The sequence below is a fragment of the Xenopus laevis genome, chromosome 5L (genome assembly GCF_017654675.1).
Source record: "Xenopus laevis strain J_2021 chromosome 5L, Xenopus_laevis_v10.1, whole genome shotgun sequence".
NCBI classification, from domain to species: domain Eukaryota; kingdom Metazoa; phylum Chordata; class Amphibia; order Anura; family Pipidae; genus Xenopus; species Xenopus laevis.
The window spans coordinates 162,449,201-162,472,437 of NC_054379.1; the positions used below are offsets into that span (position 1 = coordinate 162,449,201).

At 43.0% G+C, this 23,237-nt stretch overlaps 1 protein-coding gene across 3 annotated transcripts in view; it reads left to right on the top strand.

The window, feature by feature from the left end:
• fam167a.L (family with sequence similarity 167 member A L homeolog) overlaps positions 1-21,987 on the top strand; it is a 76,560-nt gene extending 54,573 nt beyond the window's left edge. For all 3 annotated transcript variants that reach the window (XM_041563604.1, XM_018264105.2, XM_018264104.2), the window contains exons 2-3: positions 14,227-14,747; positions 21,209-21,987. In XM_041563604.1, the coding sequence (XP_041419538.1) occupies positions 14,382-14,747; positions 21,209-21,472 (630 nt within the window). In that variant the 5' untranslated portion in view covers positions 14,227-14,381 and the 3' untranslated portion in view covers positions 21,473-21,987. The remainder of the gene's footprint in view (positions 1-14,226; positions 14,748-21,208) is intronic.
• The last annotated feature ends 1,250 nt before the right edge of the window (positions 21,988-23,237 follow it).

The following is a 23,237-nucleotide window of genomic DNA, read 5'->3' on the forward strand; positions in this document are numbered from 1 at the left end:
TTCTAGATGTTAAAGTTCGCCTTCCCATTGAAGTCTATGGGGTTCGCGAACCGTTCGCGAACCGAACGCGTTTTTGCGCAAGTTCGCGAATATGTTCGCGAACTTTTTTTCCGACGTTCGCTACATCCCTAGTTATTACTCAAACGTTTTGCTTTTCTGCAGATCCTAGCAGCCAGACTGTGCTCTGAATTAAAGACTAAAGCTGGTCATACACAGGCTGATAAATGCTGCCGACTTGCCCGTCGGATCTCGCCGAAAACGTCCGTGTAGTCCTACCCTTTTGTGGGACTGGGGCAAAAAAGGGGGCGTGGCTTCCAATGATTGGGGCAAAGGTCTGCTTTGGGCTGAAGATTGGTCAGAAATCAACAGTGGAGTAACTGGATGGCCCCACAGCAAATTGTTTCTCAGGCCCCCAAAATGTCTAGGGGTTGAGCTGTTTTACCAATATTTATTGAAATGGTATATGAATTAGGGTATGATGGGGCCCCTACACCTCCTGGCCCCCCAGGGCCTCTGTAGTTACATCAATAGATATCGACCGTGCAGTTTTCAAAATCCAGCCAGATGGGAACTGAATCGGTACATTTAGACTCTCCCAGTTGCTCTGCATTGGAACCCATTATCCACACCTCCCAACAGAAAGAGGGACAAAAAGTTTTGCCGCATATAGCGCAGCGAAACATTTGACCACGCCCATTTTTGTGGCTAATTAACTTGTTAATTTTACAAAATTTGGCAGGTTATGAAAGTTTGAACACATTTTCTGTGGTTTTCATGTGTTATTACAGTTTTGCTATTGAAGGTGAATTGTCCTTTATTCTGCAAGTCACCGTTTCCCCAAGAGACCTGCTTATCTTAAATTGTTACAATTGTTCCTTTGCTCATCTTAAATTGTTACAATTGTTCCTTTGCTTATCTTAAATTGTTACAATTGTTTCTTTGCTTATCTTAAATTGTTACAATTGTTCCTTTGCTCATCTTAAATTGTTACAATTGTTCCTTTGCTTATCTTAAATTGTTACAATTGTTCCTTTGCTCATCTTAAATTGTTACAATTGTTCCTTTGCTTATCTTAAATTGTTACAAAAGTATCAGCAGCTCGGAGCATTCTTAGCCAAAAGCCAATTAAGTTAGAAACTTTGAATCTATTTCTGGCTGTTTAGTGCAGGAGATCAAAGTGAAAGTCGGGACATTTCAGTAATAATCCGGGACTGTGGGCTGAGCTGTCAAAATCATGACTGTCCCGCGAAAAACCAGACAGTTGGGAGGTATGCTGTATGGTACAGTTGTGGGTACACGGTGTAAGATATATGGTGGAAAAGGGCACAAAATGATGTGTATTTCACCAGTGTTAGACTGGTGAAAAGAAAACTAGAGGGAAAGTCTGTGTTGCTGCAGTTAGTAAAGCTGAGTATTTGTGTACTGGCTTAGGAAAAGCTGGGTAATGGGTCCCTGGAGTGAATGGAGGAGAGCAGGGTGGGCTTCCATTCCATGCGACGTTAAGTGTGTTCAGCTGCCCAGGTAAAGGTTGCCAAGTAATTAAGCTACAGGGGAGCTGCAGATAAAAAAGGTGTGGGACTACATCTCAGAGCTTCCCTCTTGAGACCTCCTTAAATGGAGGAGGATGAGGGGCCACGTGAGAACCTCATTGAGTGAAGGGAAGAAGTTTGTGAGCAGCTGGAAACAGAGAGTGATCCCCCTGTGTTAAAGACAGTTGGAGAGATCCAAAAGGTCTGGAGAGTGGAAGAGAGAAACCCCTCCCAGGAGACAAGAGTGTCTAAAGTGAGCTCCAGAGAGGATTCTGGGATTTGTGTCCACTGAAATCAGTAAGTGGAGAAAAGTGAGTTTGTGTGAACACCAGCGAGGGTGTGGAATTGACTGCTAATGTTTATCTGAGCAAGAGTGCTAAGAAGATTGATTTTGTGCCAAATAAAAGCCAACAAAGCTGCATTTAAACGTGGCTATGATTTTCGCTAGAGAAGCTCACAATGGCCAAACTCACCCTAAATTCACCTTCATTCAAAATTCACAGACCATAGTAGATAAAATCAATTGTTTTGCTTTATTTTGTATCATCCACAAGCATAGCTATTTCGTTTTAAATGCATTCTATTCATTAACGAATATATCAATCAATAGTGGACCCAATACAGTTCCCTGCAGAACACCCCTTGGAAAACTAGTCCAGTTAGGAAATGTCCTTCTGCCACTTCTCTATCTACTGCCTCTTATGGACTTCAGTTTAGAAAGCAAATGTTTATGCAACAAGGTATCAGAAGATTTGGCAAATAATAGTCAACGATGCTACTGTTCAACTTCATACGTTCTACATGATAAAAAGCAAATCTATTTGTTCTGTCCAGCATAAGGCTTTGCCAACTGATACTTATTATGTCATTTTTTAAGGACACAATTTTGAATGAGATCCTCTAAAGATCTCTAAACCTATTCAAACTTGACAGATACAGTATCAAGCTTACAGGCTTATAATTGCCAGACTGAGAAAGTAAACATCATATTTCTTCCAGTCCATTGGTACCATACCAGATGAAAGCAATGCAGAGTCGGACTTGGGCATTGGGGGTGAAATCAAGGGCCCTGTTTGCAACCACTAGGGCCCTCCCTCCTCCAGATGTCCACCCCCCGCGCATGTGCATCATGTCACTTCAGCTCACGCAGTATAATGTTGCATCACATTGCATCCAGCTTACCTCCTTCCTTCTTTAAACTTTGAGGAGATGGTAAGTCGGGGGAGCCATTGGGGCCCATGAAAGCCAGGGCCAACTGGGTTTTCCTGCCGGCCCAATCCAACCATGATCCGAGTACTATTCTCATTAATGCTACCTAAATAAGTATCATACCATATGTCTGTCACTGACAATTTGTTTGAGCTAAACCTTCCATACTACTACAATGTAAGTCCTGAAACACTGGTGCTCCCTCCTAGAACATACTGTGGAAACATTTTTTTTTTACTGAACCATACTCTCTGTTTACGTAACAAACTCTGTTATATTACATGGTGGCAGATCTCCGTAATAGATGCAATGCCCCCCCATAGACCTGGCAGTAATTACATTAAAGGGAAACTGAAATTTCAAAACGCATCAGTTAATAGTGCTGCTCCAGCAGACTTCTGCACTGAAATCCGTTTCTCAAAAGATTGTTTTACGTACATATTTAATTTTTAAATCTGACATGGAGCTAGACATATTGTCAGTTTCCCAGCTGCCCCCAGTCACGTGACTTGTGCTCTAATAAACTTCAGTCACTCTTTACTGCTGTACTGCAAGTTGGAGTGATATCACCCTCTCCCTTTCCCCCCAGCAGCCAAACAAAAGAACAATGGGAAGGTAACCAGATAGCAGCTCCCTAACACAAGATAACAGCTGCCTGGTAGATCTAAGAACAACACTCAATAGTAAAATCCAGGTCCCACTGAGACACATTCAGTTAAATTGAGTAGGAGAAACAACAGCCTGCCAGAAAGCAGTTCCATCCTAAAGCGTTGGCTCTTTCTGAAATCACATGAACAAGCAAATGAGCTGAGATGCACCTACACACCAATATTACAACTAAAAAATACACTTTCTGATTCAGGAATGAAATTTTATATTGTAGAGTGAATTATTTGCAGTGTAAACAGTGTCATTTAGAAATGAATACTAAATCATAAAAATCATGACAGAATCCCTTTAAGTCTTGTTAAGAATGTTGCAGATCACAGCAATCTGGTCGCTTTCTGAATGAAGGTTCTAAGAGATTCTAAAAATAAACATTAGTTTAGACGTGTGAGGAGCCGAGCGCTCCTGCCGAGAAAACCAATTTAAAACCGCGGCAACGTAAACTATTTCATGATATTTTCTTTATTAGGAAGAATTTGTTTCTTCTCCCACAGCCAAGCTTAATGGAGTTGATGCTTTTTCCAAAATCAATGTTGTCTGTGCACCTAATTATAATGTATTTATCTGCTTACATGATAAACTGAGATTATATCTCAATCTGGATGATAAGGATGTTCAGAATGAAGCAACAACAGGAAGATCTTTAGCAAAAGGGCACCAGGATATAGACTTCATTGGAATCATCACTACACTCTGATTGGCCTGACAATGCATACCTCCCAACTGTCCCATTTTTAGAGGGACAGTCCCTTGATTGTACTGCAAAGTCCCGTTTTTCTCTGCACTGAACAGCCAGAAAAAGAAAAAAAATTCTAACTTAATTGGCTTTTGGCAGAGCCCAGAACAGCCACAGCTGCTTATAAGATAATTTTGTAACAATTTCAAGATAAGGAAATAAGTAATTGTAACAATATAAGATATCAGGTCCCTTGGGAAAAGTTAGACTCACGGCTTAAAGGGCAATTCATTAGCAAAACTGTAATAACGGAAAAAAAACTGTACTAACTGTACTAAACTGTAATAACCTACCAAATTTTGTAAAATGAACATGGTAATTAGGGGGTGTGGGTACAAAAATGGGCAATTTCGCTGCTATATGCACATCAATTTTTTTTAGAGATGCACCGAATCCAGGATTCGGTTTGGGATTCGACCAGGATTCTGCCTTTTCCAGCAGGATTCGGATTCGGCCGAATCCTTCTGCTCGGCCAAACCGAATCCTAATTTGCATATGCAAATTAGGGGCGGGAGGGAAATCGTGTGACTTTTTGGCACAAATCAAAGAAGTAAACATTTTTCCCCCTTCCCACCCCTAATTTGCATATGCAAATTAGGATTCGGTTCGGTAATCGGACAAATCTTTCACGGAGGATTCAGAGGTTCAGCTGAATCCAAAATAGTGGATTCGGTGCATCCCTAATTTTTTTGTCCCTCTTTTTATTTCCAAAATGTTGGCTGCAGACAGTGGAGCTGCCTTCACCTGCCCTTGGGGACGTACAGTGCCGAAAAGCACAATGACGTCCTCAGGGGTGCTTCGCCAATGAGGCGAGTTGAGGCTGTCGCCTCAGGCGGCAGCGCCCCACTAGGTACCAGGGGCAGCAAAAATGCTGCTCCTGGTACTTTAAGAGTGAATTTCCGGGGGAGGGGGGGGCAACAGCAAGTGCTGTTGCCTCAGGCGGCGGAGGGGCCAGGATCGCCCCTGGACGTCCTCTTGTTCTCAAACAGAAAACTCAAGCCGGTGTCCCATTGTGTAGCTGAAAGCTGATCCCTGTAGTGAACTTTAAGTACAGGACACACTGTAACAATCAATATATGAGAACAATGTAACTGCTGAGTGCCAGCTCTGCGGTGAAAGGTTAAGGGTGCCAGCCGAGCACCTTGTGATTCTCACCTCTGCCTACTCATAGGTGCTGCTGCTTTGTACATTAAGGGGGTCAGAGGGAACACTATGGCCCAGGAAACAGTTACAAAATTTGTTTTTGGGTTTCACTGGATTAGGGTGGGTTTTAGAGCAATGGGGCATTTCCATGGGATTTGCCACCCAAAGTGATTAGTAGAACTGTGTCCTACAAGTGCCATAGTCCTTGGGGTTATTCACCTTTCAATTAACTTTCAGTATCGTGTAGAGAGTCATATTCTGAGACAATTTGCAATCGGTTTTCATTTTTTGTTATTGGTGGTTTTTGAGTAATTTAACTTTTATTCAGCAGCTCTCCAGTTTGCAATCTAGTCGCTAGGGTCTCAATTACCCCAGCAACCATGCACTGATTTGTATCAATGAATAGGAGAGGCCTGAATAGAAAGACAAGTAATAAAAAGTACCAATAAGAATAAATGTGCAGCCTTACAGAGCATTTGTTTTTTTAGATGGGGTCAGTGACCCCTATCTGAAAGTTGAAAAAAGTCAGAAGAAGAAGGCAAATAATTAAAAAACTATAAAAAAATAAATAATGAAACCCAATTGAAAAGTTACTTAGTGTTAGCCAATCTACTATAAGATACGAAAAGTTAACTTTAAGGTTAAGGAACAAAGGACACCTTTCTTTGGCCCCCAACATCAGAGAAGCCCCTTGGGGTAAAGGAACTAAGTACATACTATGTATCAGTCATATACATCTACAACGTGTATTTATATCTAACTATAATTCCAACGCACAATAACCCAAGCTGTGAAGACAATCACCCCTGGTTGATATAATGGACCCCAGCCTGTAAGCATTGCCCCTGACTGTTACCCCGGCTTTGGAGGCTTTACCCCCATCAGCCAATTTTAAATCCAGCACAAAGTGCAAAGCACAGTAAGGAAGATTAGATAAATGCAAATAATCAAGGTTTATTGGTCTTTATATAAACTAAGACACATACTGATATGATCCAAATCACATAACCAGTAACCAGCCGGCCTCTCCCTCCCTCTGTTCAGATATTAACCTGCCATCAATACTTGTCTTTATTGCTCAACCAACACACGGGGGCTGGAGCTGCGGGAGCAAAATATTGTGTTTATGGCACTCGTGATAAATATCACAATGAGGAAGTGTCTGTGAGTTGAATGAGGAGGTGTGAGTGATGGACACTTGTTTGTTTCCACTGGAAAATGAGCTCGTAATTTAACTTCTCTTCATAACAAAAGTGATTTACAATCCAGCAGCTTTCCCTCCTTGCCTCTCTTATATAACTCTCTCTGTATGATTTGCACTCTGTACTTATGCACTGACGTTTATTTATTTTTCCTATATGGAATTCAAAGAGACTTTCATTAACTACTTTACCTGCTAGGCACCATCTCTCCCTACTATACCTGCTATCCCACAGTCACACTCCCTTCCCAGAGACTATTATCCACTGTTACTATAGGCACCATCTCTCACTACTATACCTGTTATCCCACAGTCACACTCCCTTCCCAGAGACTATTATCCACTGTTACTATAGGCACCATCTCTCCCTACTATACCTGCTATCCCACAGTCACACTCCCTTCCCAGAGACTATTATCCCACTGTTACTATAGGCACCATCTCTCCCTACTATACCTGCTATCCCACAGTCACACTCCCTTCCCAGAGACTATTATCCACTGTTACTATAGGCACCATCTCTCCCTACTATACCTGCTATCTCACAGTCACACTCCCTTCCCAGAGACTATTATCCACTGTTACTATAGGCACCATCTCTCCCTACTATACCTGATATCCCACAGTCACACTCCCTTCCCAGAGACTATTATCCACTGTTACTATAGGCACCATCTCTCCCTACTATACCTGCTATCCCACAGTCACACTCCCTTCCCAGAGACTATTATCCCACTGTTACTATAGGCACCATCTCTCCCTACTATACCTGCTATCCCACAGTCACACTCCCTTCCCAGAGACTATTATCCACTGTTACTATAGGCACCATCTCTCCCTACTATACCTGCTATCCCACAGTCACACTCCCTTCCCAGAGACAATTATCTACTGTTACTATAGGCACCATCTCTCCCTACTATACCTGCTATCCCACAGTCACACTCCCTTCCCAGAGACTATTATCCCAGTGTTACTATAGGCACAATCGCTCCCTACTATACCTGCTATCCCACAGTCACACTCCCTTCCCAGAGACTATTATCCACTGTTACTATAGACACCATCTCTCCCTACTATACCTGCTATCCCACAGTCACACTCCCTTCCCAGAGACTATTATCCACTGTTACTATAGACACCATCTCTCCCGACTATACCTGCTATCCCACAGTCACACTCCCTTCCCAGAGACTATTATCCCATTGTTACTATAGGCACCATCTCTCCCTACTATACCTGCTATCCCACAGTCACACTCCCTTCCCAGAGACTATTATCCACTGTTACTATAGGCACCATTTCTCCCTACTATACCTGCTATCCCACAGTCACACTCCCTTCCCAGAGACAATTATCTACTGTTACTATAGCACCATCTCTCCCTACTATACCCTGCTATCCCACAGTCACACTCCCTTCCCAGAGACTATTATCCACTGTTACTATAGCACCATCTCTCCCTACTATACCTGCTATCCCACAGTCACACTCCCTTCCCAGAGACTATTATCCACTGTTACTATAGGCACCATCTCTCCCTACTATACCTGCTATCCCACAGTCACACTCCCTTCCCAGAGACTATTATCCACTGTTACTATAGGCACCATCTCTCCCTACTATACCTGCTATCCCACAGTCACACTCCCTTCCAGAGACTATTATCCACTGTTACTATAGGCACCATCTCTCCCTACTATACCTGCTATCCCACAGTCACACTCCCTTCCCAGAGACTATTATCCACTGTTACTATAGGCACCATCTCTCCCTACTATACCTGCTATCCCACAGTCACACTCCCTTCCCAGAGACTATTATCCACTGTTACTATAGGCACCATCTCTCCCTACTATACCTGCTATCCCACAGTCACACTCCCTTCCCAGAGACTATTATCCACTGTTACTATAGCACCATCTCTCCCTACTATACCTGCTATCCCACAGTCACACTCCCTTCCCAGAGACTATTATCCACTGTTACTATAGGCACCATCTCTCCCTACTATACCTGCTATCCCACAGTCACACTCCCTTCCCAGAGACTATTATCCACTGTTACTATAGACACCATCTCTCCCTACTATACCTGCTATCCCACAGTCACACTCCCTTCCCAGAGACTATTATCCACTGTTACTATAGCACCATCTCTCCCTACTATACCTGCTATCCCACAGTCACACTCCCTTCCCAGAGAACTATTATCCACTGTTACTATAGCACCATCTCTCCCTACTATACCTGCTATCCCACAGTCACACTCCCTTCCCAGAGACTATTATCCACTGTTACTATAGGCACCATCTCTCCCTACTATACCTGCTATCCCACAGTCACACTCCCTTCCCAGAGACTATTATCCACTGTTACTATAGGACACCATCTCTCCCTATACTATACCTGCTATCCCACAGTCACATCCCTTCCCAGAGACTATTATCCACTGTTACTATAGCACCATCTCTCCCTACTATACCTGCTATCCCACAGTCACACTCCCTTCCCAGAGACTATTATCCACTGTTACTATAGGCACCATCTCCCTACTATTACCTGCTATCCCACAGTCACACTCCCTTCCCAGAGACTATTATCCACTGTTACTATAGACACCATCTCTCCCTACTATACCTGCTATCCCACAGTCACACTCCCTTCCCAGAGACTATTATCCACTGTTACTATAGGCACCATCTCTCCCTACTATACCTGCTATCCCACAGTCACACTCCCTTCCCAGAGACTATTATCCACTGTTACTATAGGCACCATCTCTCCCTACTATACCTGCTATCCCACAGTCACACTCCCTTCCCAGAGACTATTATCCACTGTTACTATAGGCACCATCTCTCCCTACTATACCTGCTATCCCACAGTCACACTCCCTTCCCAGAGACTATTATCCACTGTTACTATAGACACCATCTCTCCCTACTATACCTGCTATCCCACAGTCACACTCCCTTCCCAGAGACTATTATCCACTGTTACTATAGGCACCATCTCTCCCTACTATATCCTGCTATCCCACAGTCACACTCCCTTCCCAGAGACTATTATCCACTGTTACTATAGGCACCATCTCTCCCTACTATACCTGCTATCCCACAGTCACACTCCCTTCCCAGAGACTATTATCCACTGTTACTATAGGCACCATCTCTCCCTACTATACCTGCTATCCCACAGTCACACTCCCTTCCCAGAGACTATTATCCACTGTTACTATAGCACCATCTCTCCCTACTATACCTGCTATCCCACAGTCACACTCCCTTCCCAGAGACTATTATCCACTGTTACTATAGCACCATCTCTCCCTACTATACCTGCTATCCCACAGTCACACTCCTTCCAGAGACTATTATCCACTGTTACTATAGGCACCATCTCTCCCTACTATACCTGCTATCCCACAGTCACACTCCCTTCCCAGAGACTATTATCCACTGTTACTATAGGCACCATCTCTCCCTACTATAACCTGCTATCCCACAGTCACACTCCCTTCCAGAGACTATTATCCACTGTTACTATAGCACCATCTCTCCCTACTATACCTGCTATCCCACAGTCACACTCCCTTCCCAGAGACTATTATCCACTGTTACTATAGGCACCATCTCTCCCTACTATACCTGCTATCCCACAGTCACACTCCCTTCCCAGAGACTATTATCCACTGTTACTATAGGCACCATCTCTCCCTACTATACCTGCTATCCCACAGTCACACTCCCTTCCCAGAGACTATTATCCACTGTTACTATAGGCACCATCTCTCCCTACTATACCTGCTATCCCACAGTCACACTCCCTTCCCAGAGACTATTATCCACTGTTACTATAGACACCATCTCTCCCTACTATACCTGCTATCCCACAGTCACACTCCCTTCCCAGAGACTATTATCCACTGTTACTATAGCACCATCTCTCCCTACTATACCTGCTATCCCACAGTCACACTCCCTTCCCAGAGACTATTATCCACTGTTACTATAGGCACCATCTCTCCCTACTATACCTGCTATCCCACAGTCACACTCCCTTCCCAGAGACTATTATCCACTGTTACTATAGCACCATCTCTCCCTACTATACCTGCTATCCCACAGTCACACTCCTTCCCAGAGACTATTATCCACTGTACTATAGGCACCATCTCTCCTACTATACCTGCTATCCCACAGTCACACTCCCTTCCAGAGACTATTATCCACTGTTACTATAGCACATCTCTCCCTACTATACCTGCTATCCCACAGTCACACTCCCTTCCAGAGACTATTATCCACTGTTACTATAGCACCATCTCTCCTACTATACCTGCTATCCCAAGTCACACTCCCTTCCAGAGACTATTATCCACTGTTACTATAGCACCATCTCTCCTACTATACCTGCTATCCACAGTCACACTCCCTTCCCAGAGACTATTATCCACTGTTACTATAGGCACCATTCTCCCTACTATACCTGCTATCCACAGTCACACTCCTTCCCAGAGACATTATCCACTGTTACTATAGCACATCTCTCCCTATAACCTGCTATCCACAGTCACACTCCTTCCCAGAGACTATTATCCACTGTTACTATAGACCATCTCTCCCTACTATACCTGCTATCCCACAGTCACACTCCCTTCCAGAGACTATTATCCACTGTTACTATAGACCATCTCTCCCTACTATACCTGCTATCCACAGTCACACTCCCTTCCCAGAGACTATTATCCACTGTTACTAGGCACCATCTCTCCCTACTATACCTGCTATCCCACAGTCACACTCCCTTCCCAGAGACTATTATCCACTGTTACTATAGCCATCTCTCCTACTATACCTGCTATCCCACAGTCACACTCCTTCCCAGAGACTATTATCCACTGTTACTATAGGCACCATCTCTCCCTACTATACCTGCTATCCACAGCACACTCCCTTCCCAGAGACTATTATCCACTGTTACTATAGGCACCATCTCTCCCTACTATACCTCTATCCACAGTCACACTCCTCCCAGGACTATTTCCACTGTTATATAGGCACATTCTTCCTACTATCCTGCTATCCCACAGCACACCCTTCCCAGAGACTATATCACTGTTACTATAGACACCATCTCTCCCTACTATACCTGCTATCCCACAGTCACACTCCCTTTCCAGAGACTATTATCCACTGTTACTATAGCCACCATTCTCCCTACTATACCTGCTATCCCACAGTCACACTCCCTTCCCAGAGGACTATTATCCACTGTTACTATAGGCACCATCTCTCCTACTATACCTGCTATCCCACAGTCACACTCCCTTCCCAGAGACTATTTATCCACTGTTACTATAGGCACCATCTCTCCCTACTATACCTGCTATCCCACAGTCACACTCCCTTCCCAGAGACTATTATCCACTGTTACTATAGGCACCATCTCTCCCTACTATACCTGCTATCCCACAGTCACACTCCCTTCCCAGAGACTATTATCCACTGTTACTATAGGCACCATCTCTCCCTACTATACCTGCTATCCCACAGTCACACTCCCTTCCAGAGACTATTATCCACTGTTACTATAGGCCACCATCTCTCCCTACTATACCTGCTATCCCACAGTCACACTCCCTTCCCAGAGACTATTATCCACTCGTTACTATAGACACCATCTCTCCCTACTATACCTGCTATCCCACAGTCACACTCCCTTCCCAGAGACTATTATCCACTGTTACTATAGGCACCATCTCTCCCTACTATACCTGCTATCCCACAGTCACACTCCCTTCCCAGAGACTATTATCCACTGTTACTATAGCCACCATCTCTCCCTACTATACCTGCTATCCCACAGTCACACTCCCTTCCAGAGACTATTATCCACTGTTACTATAGCACACCATCTCTCCCTACTATACCTGCTATCCCACAGTCACACTCCCTTCCCAGAGACTATTATCCACTGTTACTATAGACACCATCTCTCCCTACTATACCTGCTATCCCACAGTCACACTCCCTTCCCAGAGACTATTATCCACTGTTACTATAGGCACCATCTCTCCCTACTATACCTGCTATCCCACAGTCACACTCCCTTCCCAGAGACTATTATCCACTGTTACTATAGGCACCATTTCTCCCTACTATACCTGCTATCCCACAGTCACACTCCCTTCCCAGAGACAATTATCTACTGTTACTATAGGCACCATTTCTCCCTACTATACCTGCTATCCCACAGTCACACTCCCTTCCCAGAGACTATTATCCCACTGTTACTATAGCACCATCTCTCCCTACTATACCTGCTATCCCACAGTCACACTCCCTTCCCAGAGACTATTATCCACTGTTACTATAGGACACCATCTCTCCCTACTATACCTGCTATCCCACAGTCACACTCCCTTCCCAGAGACTATTATCCACTGTTACTATAGACACCATCTCTCCCTACTATACCTGCTATCCCACAGTCACACTCCCTTCCCAGAGACTATTATCCCATTGTTACTATAGGCACCATCTCTCCCTACTATACCTGCTATCCCACAGTCACACTCCCTTCCCAGAGACTATTATCCACTGTTACTATAGGCACCATTTCTCCCTACTATACCTGCTATCCCACAGTCACACTCCCTTCCCAGAGACAATTATCTACTGTTACTATAGGCACCATCTCTCCCTACTATTCCTGCTATCCCACAGTCACACTCCCTTCCCAGAGACTATTATCCACTGTTACTATAGGCACCATCTCTCCCTACTATACCTGCTATCCCACAGTCACACTCCCTTCCCAGAGACTATTATCCACTGTTACTATAGGCACCATCTCTCCCTACTATACCTGCTATCCCACAGTCACACTCCCTTCCCAGAGACTATTATCCACTGTTACTATAGCCACCATCTCTCCCTACTATACCTGTTATCCCACAGTCACACTCCCTTTCCAGAGACTACTATTCCTACTTCTACCACAGGCACCATCTCTCCCTATTATACCTGTTATTCTACAGATAGGAAGAATAGTATGAGATGAGACAATTAGATGTCTGGAATGAAGCCCTACAGTCACTATGATAAGAGAAATATCCTGTATTCCCAGTAATAATCTGCAGTATATCTAATGTGTTATATATGGCAATAATATTATCTATTAAATTTCAGAGTAATACCTCCAGAGACCATTACTAGTAATGTATCCCCATCCCATGATGAGACTTGTAACATCAGCAGGCTGTGGATTGACATGCAGCAAACTGGTCCAACATAATGGGTTTCGGCCTCTGTTTCTCTATGTGTTCTGTGTCTTAGTTGTATTTCAGAGATATCCTATAGAATAATATGAAACTTGGAGATGTTTGGTCGTGCCATGTTGTAGGCCTGTTGAGACTGATAAACCTCCAGTTGACTCACCTTCTTTATTTAATTGCCCTGAAGCCTAAAGGTTTAAAGCAACTTTGTCATTGACAATGAGCCTGAATGAGACTAAATCAGGGCCGGTGGTGCCTGTGCCGCACATACCAATGAAAACTCATTATTCTTCTCCGATGCCTTTCACTCTCCCCAATCACTTAGTCCACACTGAAAAGAAGAAATGCCTCCTCCCAGATTCATTTAAATGAAAACGTAATAGTTATTTTTTTTCTTCTGTAATTTTATCCAGCACAGTAATCATGATTTAATGAAGTTATTTGACACTTTATTATTTCAGATATGCCAGCTCTGCAATCAAACGGATGAGTCAACGCAAGTCAATGCAAGGTTAACAGGCGTCCTTTTCATGATAAGGGGAGGAACGAGGGGTGCAAAATGCACTAAAGAGCTTGTACTTTAACACTTGGTGGTGCCCAGCTCCAAACCAGCAACATGTCCTTACCAAAAATCCAAATTGATGATGTTGACAATGAAACTGATACCAATTCAGTGCCTCCTCATGATGACCATCTTAGAAGCCTGAAGGCTCTCACAGAAAAACTGAGATTGGAGACTAGGAGACCTTCTTATCTAGAATGGAGAGCAAAGGTTGAAGACCAAACATGGAAAAGCCCAAAGCCCCCACCAGAAGAGCCAGAGGTGAACCAGCAGCCAACAGATGGAGAGGAACCGTCATCTCAGAACATGGAACAAGTCAAGCTTGAGTCAAGTGTTCCAAAGGAGACTGATATTGGTTCCAGGAAAATAAATGGGTTTGATAATATCGATGAAGCTCTGAACTGGCTACGGAAGGAACTGGTAAGTAAGCCTCATATTGGTGATTCTAGTAGTGGGATATAAACTGGAACACAGGCAAATGTTGTGTGATTTTCTGTAGATTAAAAGGAAAAGTTGCCCTTTGGCCGAGGTCAGATAATGGTGAAAAATGTCTGTATTGGATTCTATTTGCTTAAGGAAGGACAGAATGATGGGGTGACCAGGCTTTGATGTCATCCTGCCCATTGTCTAAAAAGAGAAAGATTGAGCTTTAATCGGTCAGCTCTTCCACTCCCCCCCTCCCCCCAGTGGCCAAATACCTGTTGGTCACAAAGACCCACCATGAGTTGCACCATGAGATCTAAATGATGGATCTGCTCGTTCTTGGAGATGCATTACAAAAATGTTGTTTTGTCTGCAATACAGTTCATAGTTAGAGGAGCTGTTTAATTAGGTTGGGATTCCGTATAAAGAAGGAATAGGGTGTGTTTATATAGATCTCTCTGGTGCCATAACTGCTCTATATATGGTAAGGTTCTAATGCAATCAGCCCTATGGAATGAGGGGATATCGTGCATAACACTTCATGAATACACATATAAAATAATCTTCCGACCATGAAAGTCAGTAACGGCATGTGCATCTGTATGATACATGCTGTGAAACTGACATACTTACACTGTGATAAAATAAATGTACTTTGTTATATCTAATCCTCAGTAAATAAACATGAAGCATGTTGGCTGCTTAGTTCTCTTTCCAAATCCCCAAGGGGACTGGATCCTGTTTCTTCATCGCTCCTAAAATACAAAGTACCCTAATCCCTGGATAAACACGCGGCAGCTGCTATTAATGGCACAATACCACTGACTTGCTGGAAAGCATTGATTCCTCCTTCAATCATCTGACTTGCCCCAGGCAGCACACCTGCAGGGGGGGCACATACTTCAACTGCCCCTCAGGAGAAGATACATGAGCTCCCACGCTGCATGTTCCATTGCAGAGCACCTCAGCAACTACTGGGTCTGCTTCCACTGTAGTTATGCAGAGGCAGATTTTGGGAAATGCTCCACTCCTTGTTATGTTGGATAATCTTGGGCAACACTGTATTAGCGAATAGGGTCACATAGAGGATTTAGTGTATCCCCCTTAAGTATTAACACTCATCATACCCCCCCCCCACATTGCTTCAGTATAAACCATCCCTTTTGATTTGGTCTGTTCTTAAATAAGAATTACCAAATTCTAAATATGAATTCATTTATTCCTATTATTTAGTTTCCATTCTATGGTCTTTTTGTGTACCGGATGCCACAACTGTGCTTCATATTCAGACCAGTAGTTTTTCAGATCAAGCCCAACATGGACAGGCGCCACCCTTAAAGGTCCAGCCTTTGGATAGGCCCCACCCTTGAAGGTCCAGCCTTTGAACAGAGCTCATCCTTGAAGGTCCAACCTTTGGACAGGTCCCACCCTTGAAAGTCCAGCCTTTGAACAGGGCCCACCCTTGAAAGTCCAGCCTTTGAACAGGGCCCACCCTTGAAAGTCCAGCCTTTGGACAGGCCCCACCCTTGAAGGTCCAGCCTTTGGACAAAGTCCACCCTTGAAGGTCCAGCCTTTGTACAGGGCCCACCCTTGAAGGTCTAGCCTTTGTACAGGGCCCACCCTTGAAGGTCTAGCCTATGGTCAGGGCTCAGTCTCGAAGGTCCAGCATTTCGAGAGAACTCACCTTGATGATCCAACCTTTGGATATGGCCCCTCTTGAAAGTCTACCCTTTATGTACAAACATAGAAAATTATTGGTTTATCCATTCAGTCATAGTTCCAAACATATCTAGGATATCAAATAGATATTCACTCCAAATCTTAATGTAACTGGCTTTCAATCTGGACTTTCATCAATACCAAATATTAAGTGTTTATCCTTAAAACACAACCTAGTTTCTAGAGTTTTGGACAAATTACAAACCCCTTTCTTATGAATATTAGAAATTTAACCACAAAGTATAGGTAAATTCAAATAATTCTAGCCCACTCTTAGAACAGAGAATACGATTTTCTTCACTTAATTTGGTTGTTTCCTAAAAAAAAACCAAAAAACTATGGACAGATATGGGAGAAAAAAATACTTTATGTATAACTTTAAAATTTGACCCCTTTGTTTGTGTGTTGAATCTTCCTAAAGATGAAACTACTGGGAAGAAAAGTAAACCTAACGCTATCAGTTTTCTTCAATTATTAATTGCTGCTGCGAGGAGATCTAACTTTAAATACTGGATTAGTGATTTAGCCCCCGTTAAAACTGGTGTTTTTTAATACAGATATGGGACCTGTTATTCAGAATGCTCGGGACCTGGGGGTTTTCTGGATAACGGATCTTTCCATAATTTGGATCTTCATACCGTAATTCTACTAGAAAATCACGTAAACATTAATTAATCCCAATAGGCTGGTTTTGCTTTCAATAAGGATTAATTATATCTTAGTTGGGATCAAGTACAAGCTACTGTTTTATTATTACACAGTAAAAGGAAATCAATTTTAAGAATTTGGATTATTTGGATAAAATGAGAGTATGGGACCTGTTATCCAGAATGCCCTGGACTTGGGGTTTTCCGGATAACGGATATTTCTGTAATTTGGATCTTCATACCTTACGTCCACTAGAAAATCATGTAAACATTAAATAAACCCAATAGGCTGGATTTGTTTCAAATAAGGAATAATTATATCTTAGTTGGGATCAAGTACAAGCTACTGTTTTATTATTACACAAAAAAAGGAAATCAATTTTAAGAATTTGGATTATTTGGATAAAATGAGGGTATGGGACCTGTTATCCAGAATGCTCGGGACTTGGGTTTTCCGGATAACAGATCTTTCCATAATTTGGATCTTCATTTCTTAAGCCTACTAGAAAATCATGTAAACATTAAATAAACCCAATAGACTGATTTTGCCTCCAATGAGGATGAATTATATCTTAGTTGGGATCAAGTACAAACTAACCTTAAAGGGCATGTAAAGTCTAAAATAGAATAAGGCTAGAAATGCTGTATTTTGTATTTTTTGTATAAACATGAGCTTACTGCCCCACAAGCCTATAATCAAACAAATGATTTATGCTTTCAAAGTTGGCTACAGGGGGTCACCATCTTGTAACTTTGTTAAACATCTTTGCACGACTAAGACTGTGCACATGCTCAGTGGGCTGCTTAGGGATCATCATAAACAAAGCTGCTTGAGTTCTGCATGGCTGGGAAGTAAGGGGGGGCTCCCCCTGCTGTTCATAATTATGATTGTTTCCCTGCAGAGCAGTTAGGGACCGTCTGACAATTGCTATCCACAGCAGTAAATGAAGGGAGAATTTCACTGCATATAGTCAGGTTTCTTATAAAAACGGTACATATTTTTTAATTAAAGTATATTGGAGATAGGTTTATTTTTCATTAAAGAAAGTAAAAATGGGATTTTATTTGTTTGCCGTTACATGCCCTTTAAAGCTGGGTGTCAAGATAGCTGCCCCAGTCCAACACTGGAGTTCCCTGTCACTGTTAGAAGACTTACCAAGGGGGAGCAGCCCAAATATTTTGGAAACCACTGCTCAAAATGCTTCCAACACAGCCCCTTCAGACTAAATCATCTGCCTGGTGGCCCTTGTGCGTTACTCAAAATGTGGCCCCACCAAGGGGTAATTTGGCCAAACATCTATGAGATTAACAAGCCTTGCCTGACATTACTGCTGCCAAATCTCTCCCATGAGACTGAGTGGTTAATTGTCAGCTCACAAGAGACAGGTAGAGGCTGCATTCCCATTACAAATGTGATTTTGGGCTGATTGCTTGTCTGACATAATCCTATAATCATGAGACGCCAATCTATTTGTACAATTGCGGTTACATATTAAATCCGTGTTTCTCTCCATGGAATTTGGCATTGGAATCGTATTCGTTGATTCCTTCTCAGCTGGCGGCTCACACAATCCAGTGTTTGCTATAATGGGTGTATACGTTGGCTTGGGGCGCCCGCCATTCATTATCCTAATTATAACTCTCAGGAATAATTTAGCCCAGTGTTGCTGCATAGTAATTGTAAATAAATACGCAGCGTTATCGTGCAGGAGGAGACGGAGCACTTTCTGCACATTTCATAATGTTCATCAGTATATCATAAGGAAATTTCGGAGCCTCTGGGGTAAGAAATGCATAAAACAGAGATGAGCATAATGGGAGAGTCCATGGAGAGGGGAAATTGTGTAAAGTAGTAATGGGTCAGAACCTGATATTGGGTCCTCGTTCTGTTTATATTGGGTGCCTTTGATATAGTAAAATTAGCCAATAATATCCCGAGGCTTCAATATGCAAAAAGGTGGAAACTTCAAGGGGTTGCATTATCAGTGGCCCCCATTTGTTTCATTCGTAAAGGGACAATTTTTAATGTCCTTTTGCATTTGCCCAATAGAAATATTAAGAGTTTAATCTATAACCATTCCCTATTGCCATAGCTTCTGTCAAATGCTTACTGACTCATCTTGAAGTTCCAGTCTCATTGGCATAACTAAGGGGACCCCCCAAAGGAATTGTTCACCTACGAATTAACTTTTAGTATGATGTAGAAAGTGATATTCTGAGACAATTTGCAATTGTTTTTCATTTTATTTTATTTGTGGTTTTTGAGTTATTTAGCTATTTATTCAGCAGCTCTCCGGTTTGCAATTTCAGCAGTCTGGTTGCTAGGGTTTAAATTCCCCTAGCAACCATGCACTGATTTGAATAAAATCAATAGGAAATAGGAAATATGGACATAGAGATCCCACTCTCTCAAACCCTCCTCTGCACAATCTCTTTCACCCCCCCCCCACACACACACTCTCTCAAATGCACCAACACGAACCCCCACCCCCTCAGTCTGACACTATTTTTAGCTAGGAAGCCAGTGGCAGTGAGGGGGGGAGGAGGGGAATAGATACACCCCTGGAACCTGGATGTGTGCATCAAAGTTCTGACCGAGTCAGTCACAGGCTGCGCACATGCTGGGAGAGGAAGTGAGGGCCCGATTAGGTGCAATAGGTGGCGCAGTTTAGCAGTTGTCCTAAGGCCGGCACTGACACCGGTGACTGCTTGTGACGCATGCCAGTGCAGGAACAGATCTTCTGAATCTGATCATGTCACGGAGTACCTCAGCCTGTCAGTACCTGGTACTCCACTCCTGGGTTGGGGGACCCATCGGGGGTGGCGGGGTACGATCCCTGGTGCAGCTGCACCCTTTGCACACCCAGTAGTTCCGGCACTGTCCAGGCTTGTCTAAGCCATGTCCATACTCGTTGCCTTTTATAGCCCTCATATTGTGTTATAATCTCCATAGAAGACTGATGTAATTTTATGGATAAACAGGGGCCTGTACTAAGAACAATTCAGCAGGAACCATCCCTAAGTTTGCTCATAGACTGTACAGAGAGATCCCATAAAACTATGGCAGCATAGGTATTCCCCTGTACTAAGCACAATTCAGCAGGAACAGCCCCTAAGTTTGCTCATATTCTGTATAGAGAGATACCATAAAACTATGGCAGCATAGGTATTCCCCTGTACTAAGCACAATTCAGCAGGAACCGTCCCTAAGTTTGCTCATAGTCTGTACAGAGAGATACCATAAACTATGGCAGTATAGGTATTCCCCTGTACTAAGCACAATTCTGCAGGAACAGCCCCTAAGTTTGCTTACTTTCCTATTTAGGTTTAGGCAACAAGTAGCATTTTTAGCTGCAGAAACACAATCCCTCCCAGCTTGGGCATTGTACTGGCAGCAGCAGGAATGATCAGCTCTGTGTGCCAGATAGCACTTGTAGTAGCCACTCTCTCATTGTTACACCTGTCACCCTCTCTAATGTTTTTGCAACTCCACCATCTGATCTGGGCTCCTGTGAGACGGTGCAGAGAGCCGGCAGATTGGAAGACATTACAGGAACAAAGGAATTAAATGTTGTGTATCCTTTGTGAATGAAAATAAAGACTTTTGAGCTTTTTCCATAAATAAATGGAATCTTTATTTGCCACATTAGCTATAGCCTCATCCCCTCTGGGAGAGTCAGAGATCAAGCACCCAAGGTCACATTTGATTCAGCTTCACGGGATCAATAGTTTAGTGAGTGACATCTGTGTGATACCCCAGTGCACTGAATTAAAGGAAAATACTGAAATATACAAAGCAGTGGCTCCCAAATTTTGGGGCTGCCCTCCCCCCTTTTACAAGGACCCTATTGGTGGGGTGGAGGGACCTGGGCTGCAAGACAATCAAGACAAACTTGGGAGCACACAGATCTTTACTGCTAAAGGGCTGTGGTTTCCTTGGGCTGGTACAGAAGCACAAAACATAATGTATAACATTTCTATCTACTTCTTTAGTTAAGCTTTACTTCTCCTTTAATATATGTTCAAATTAGAGATTTAATATCTAACTATAGCTGTGCCTCTCCCCTGTTGCTTTACGTTTGTCTCTTTCAGACAGAGATGCGACTACAGGACCAGCAACTGGCGAGGCAACTCATGCGACTGCGCAGCGACATCAACAAGCTGAAGATCGAGCAGACGTGTCACCTGCACCGGCGCATGCTGAACGACGCAACCTTCGAACTGGAGGAGAGGGACGAGCTGTCGGACCTGCTGTGCGATTTCCCCCTCATTTCTCCTTTCAGCCTCTCTGCTCCCCTTAAACTTATTGGGGTCACCAAAATGAACATCAACTCGAGGAGGTTCTCCCTCTGTTAGACCCTACCCAGAGGCTTCACCTGCGTCAAAGAGCACAAAATCGCAACAATTTCCTAAATGGACCTTTATTATGATATAGACCGTTTTTGTTGCCTTATTTCATAACTAGTTATAGAAGCGACTCAGATGCTGGTACCATGTTATGTCATAGAACTGAGCCCAAGTAGTAGTCAGGACATGTTACACCTGTAGTAGGGACACTGCACAGACAACTTATTATTAGGAAGAGAGCAGGTTACAGACATGGGCACAGCAACGGGGACCAGTAGGGCCCCCCCACCTACTAAACCTAATGGTATGGCTCGTGCTTTATAAGGAACGATTAGAGCCATGAATTCAGCTATAGAAAAGCTTTCATACCTTGTGTTGCAGGTAGAGTCTGTGATTGGCTGATATGTGGCTGTTGTAATGCTCTGATTGGCTGCTTCCGTTCTCCTTTGCCTACTGGTTCTTTCTAGCCTTGTCCACTTCACTATTCTGCACTGACCAATAAAAAGCAATGAGAATAGGTCGAATCACAGTGAAAGTCCCTATAAATATAAGGTTTATTTAACGTTGCCCAGTGTGGGCTGGGTACTGTCATCTGATACCTAAGGTACAATAAACACTCATCTCTTTAAATAGGTGGTTCACCTTTAAGTTGACTTTAAGTATGTTATATAATGGCCAATTCTAAGCAACTTTTCAATCGGTCTTCATTATTTATTTTTTTAAGATTTCTGAATTATTTGCCTTCTTCTTCTGGCTCTTCAGGTTTCAAATGGGGGTCACTGACCCCATCTAAACACAAATGCTCTGTAAGGCTACAAATGTATAGTTATTGCTACTTTTTATTACTCATCTTTCTATTCAGGCCTCTCCTATTCATAGTCCAGTCTCTTATTCAAACCAATGCATGGTTGCTAGGGGAATTTGGATCCCAGCAACCAGATGGCTGAAATTGCAAACTGGAGAGCTGCTGAATAAAAAGCTAAATAACTCGATAACTACAAATAATAAAAAATGAAAACCAATTGCAAATTGTCTCAGAATATCCCTCTCTACATCACACTAACAGTTAATTTATAGGTGAACAATCCTTTTAAGTCAGTCACTAGTGTGTTACTATTACCTGTGACCAGGCTTTATATGCCATGTGCTTTTGCACAATGTTCTCCTACATCAACATTTATAAACAATTAATTTCTAATAAACTGAATTTCCAACCAGATACTGGTCTGGAGTTAGAGAGACAATCTTTGTATTCTCCCAATAACACTCAGTAATATATAAAGGAATATCGAACCCCTGCATGGTGTAACACAAGGCAATTAGAAACCAGTATAGAGTTCAATGGCCATATAAAAGCATGAGGCCGGGAGCTTTTATATCGGACAGAGAACTGCAAGGTGGCATGAAATATCCTCTTATTTTATATTATTCCATATAAAACATACTTCAGTGAGTCACAGTGAGTCTTTCCATCCGGGGGAGACTTGGCTTCTGCTACATTGTTTTCAGAGTCCAAACCAGCAGTGCAGAAAGGGACAGACATTGTTTCAGTAGTAATTACATTTACATACTACTTTAAATCCATACTGGAAAGTTGCTTGGGATTATTTTCTTTCATTTTTTAAAAAGGGGGATGTTTCCCTGTCGGCTGCCATATTGTGTCTGCTGATTTAAAGGGAAATCGCATCGATGGAAAGGGACTGATCATGAATTGTTCTTGGCTTTTCCAAATAATAATGTTTAAGCAAAATGTCTCCCGACCAATGGAAGTGTC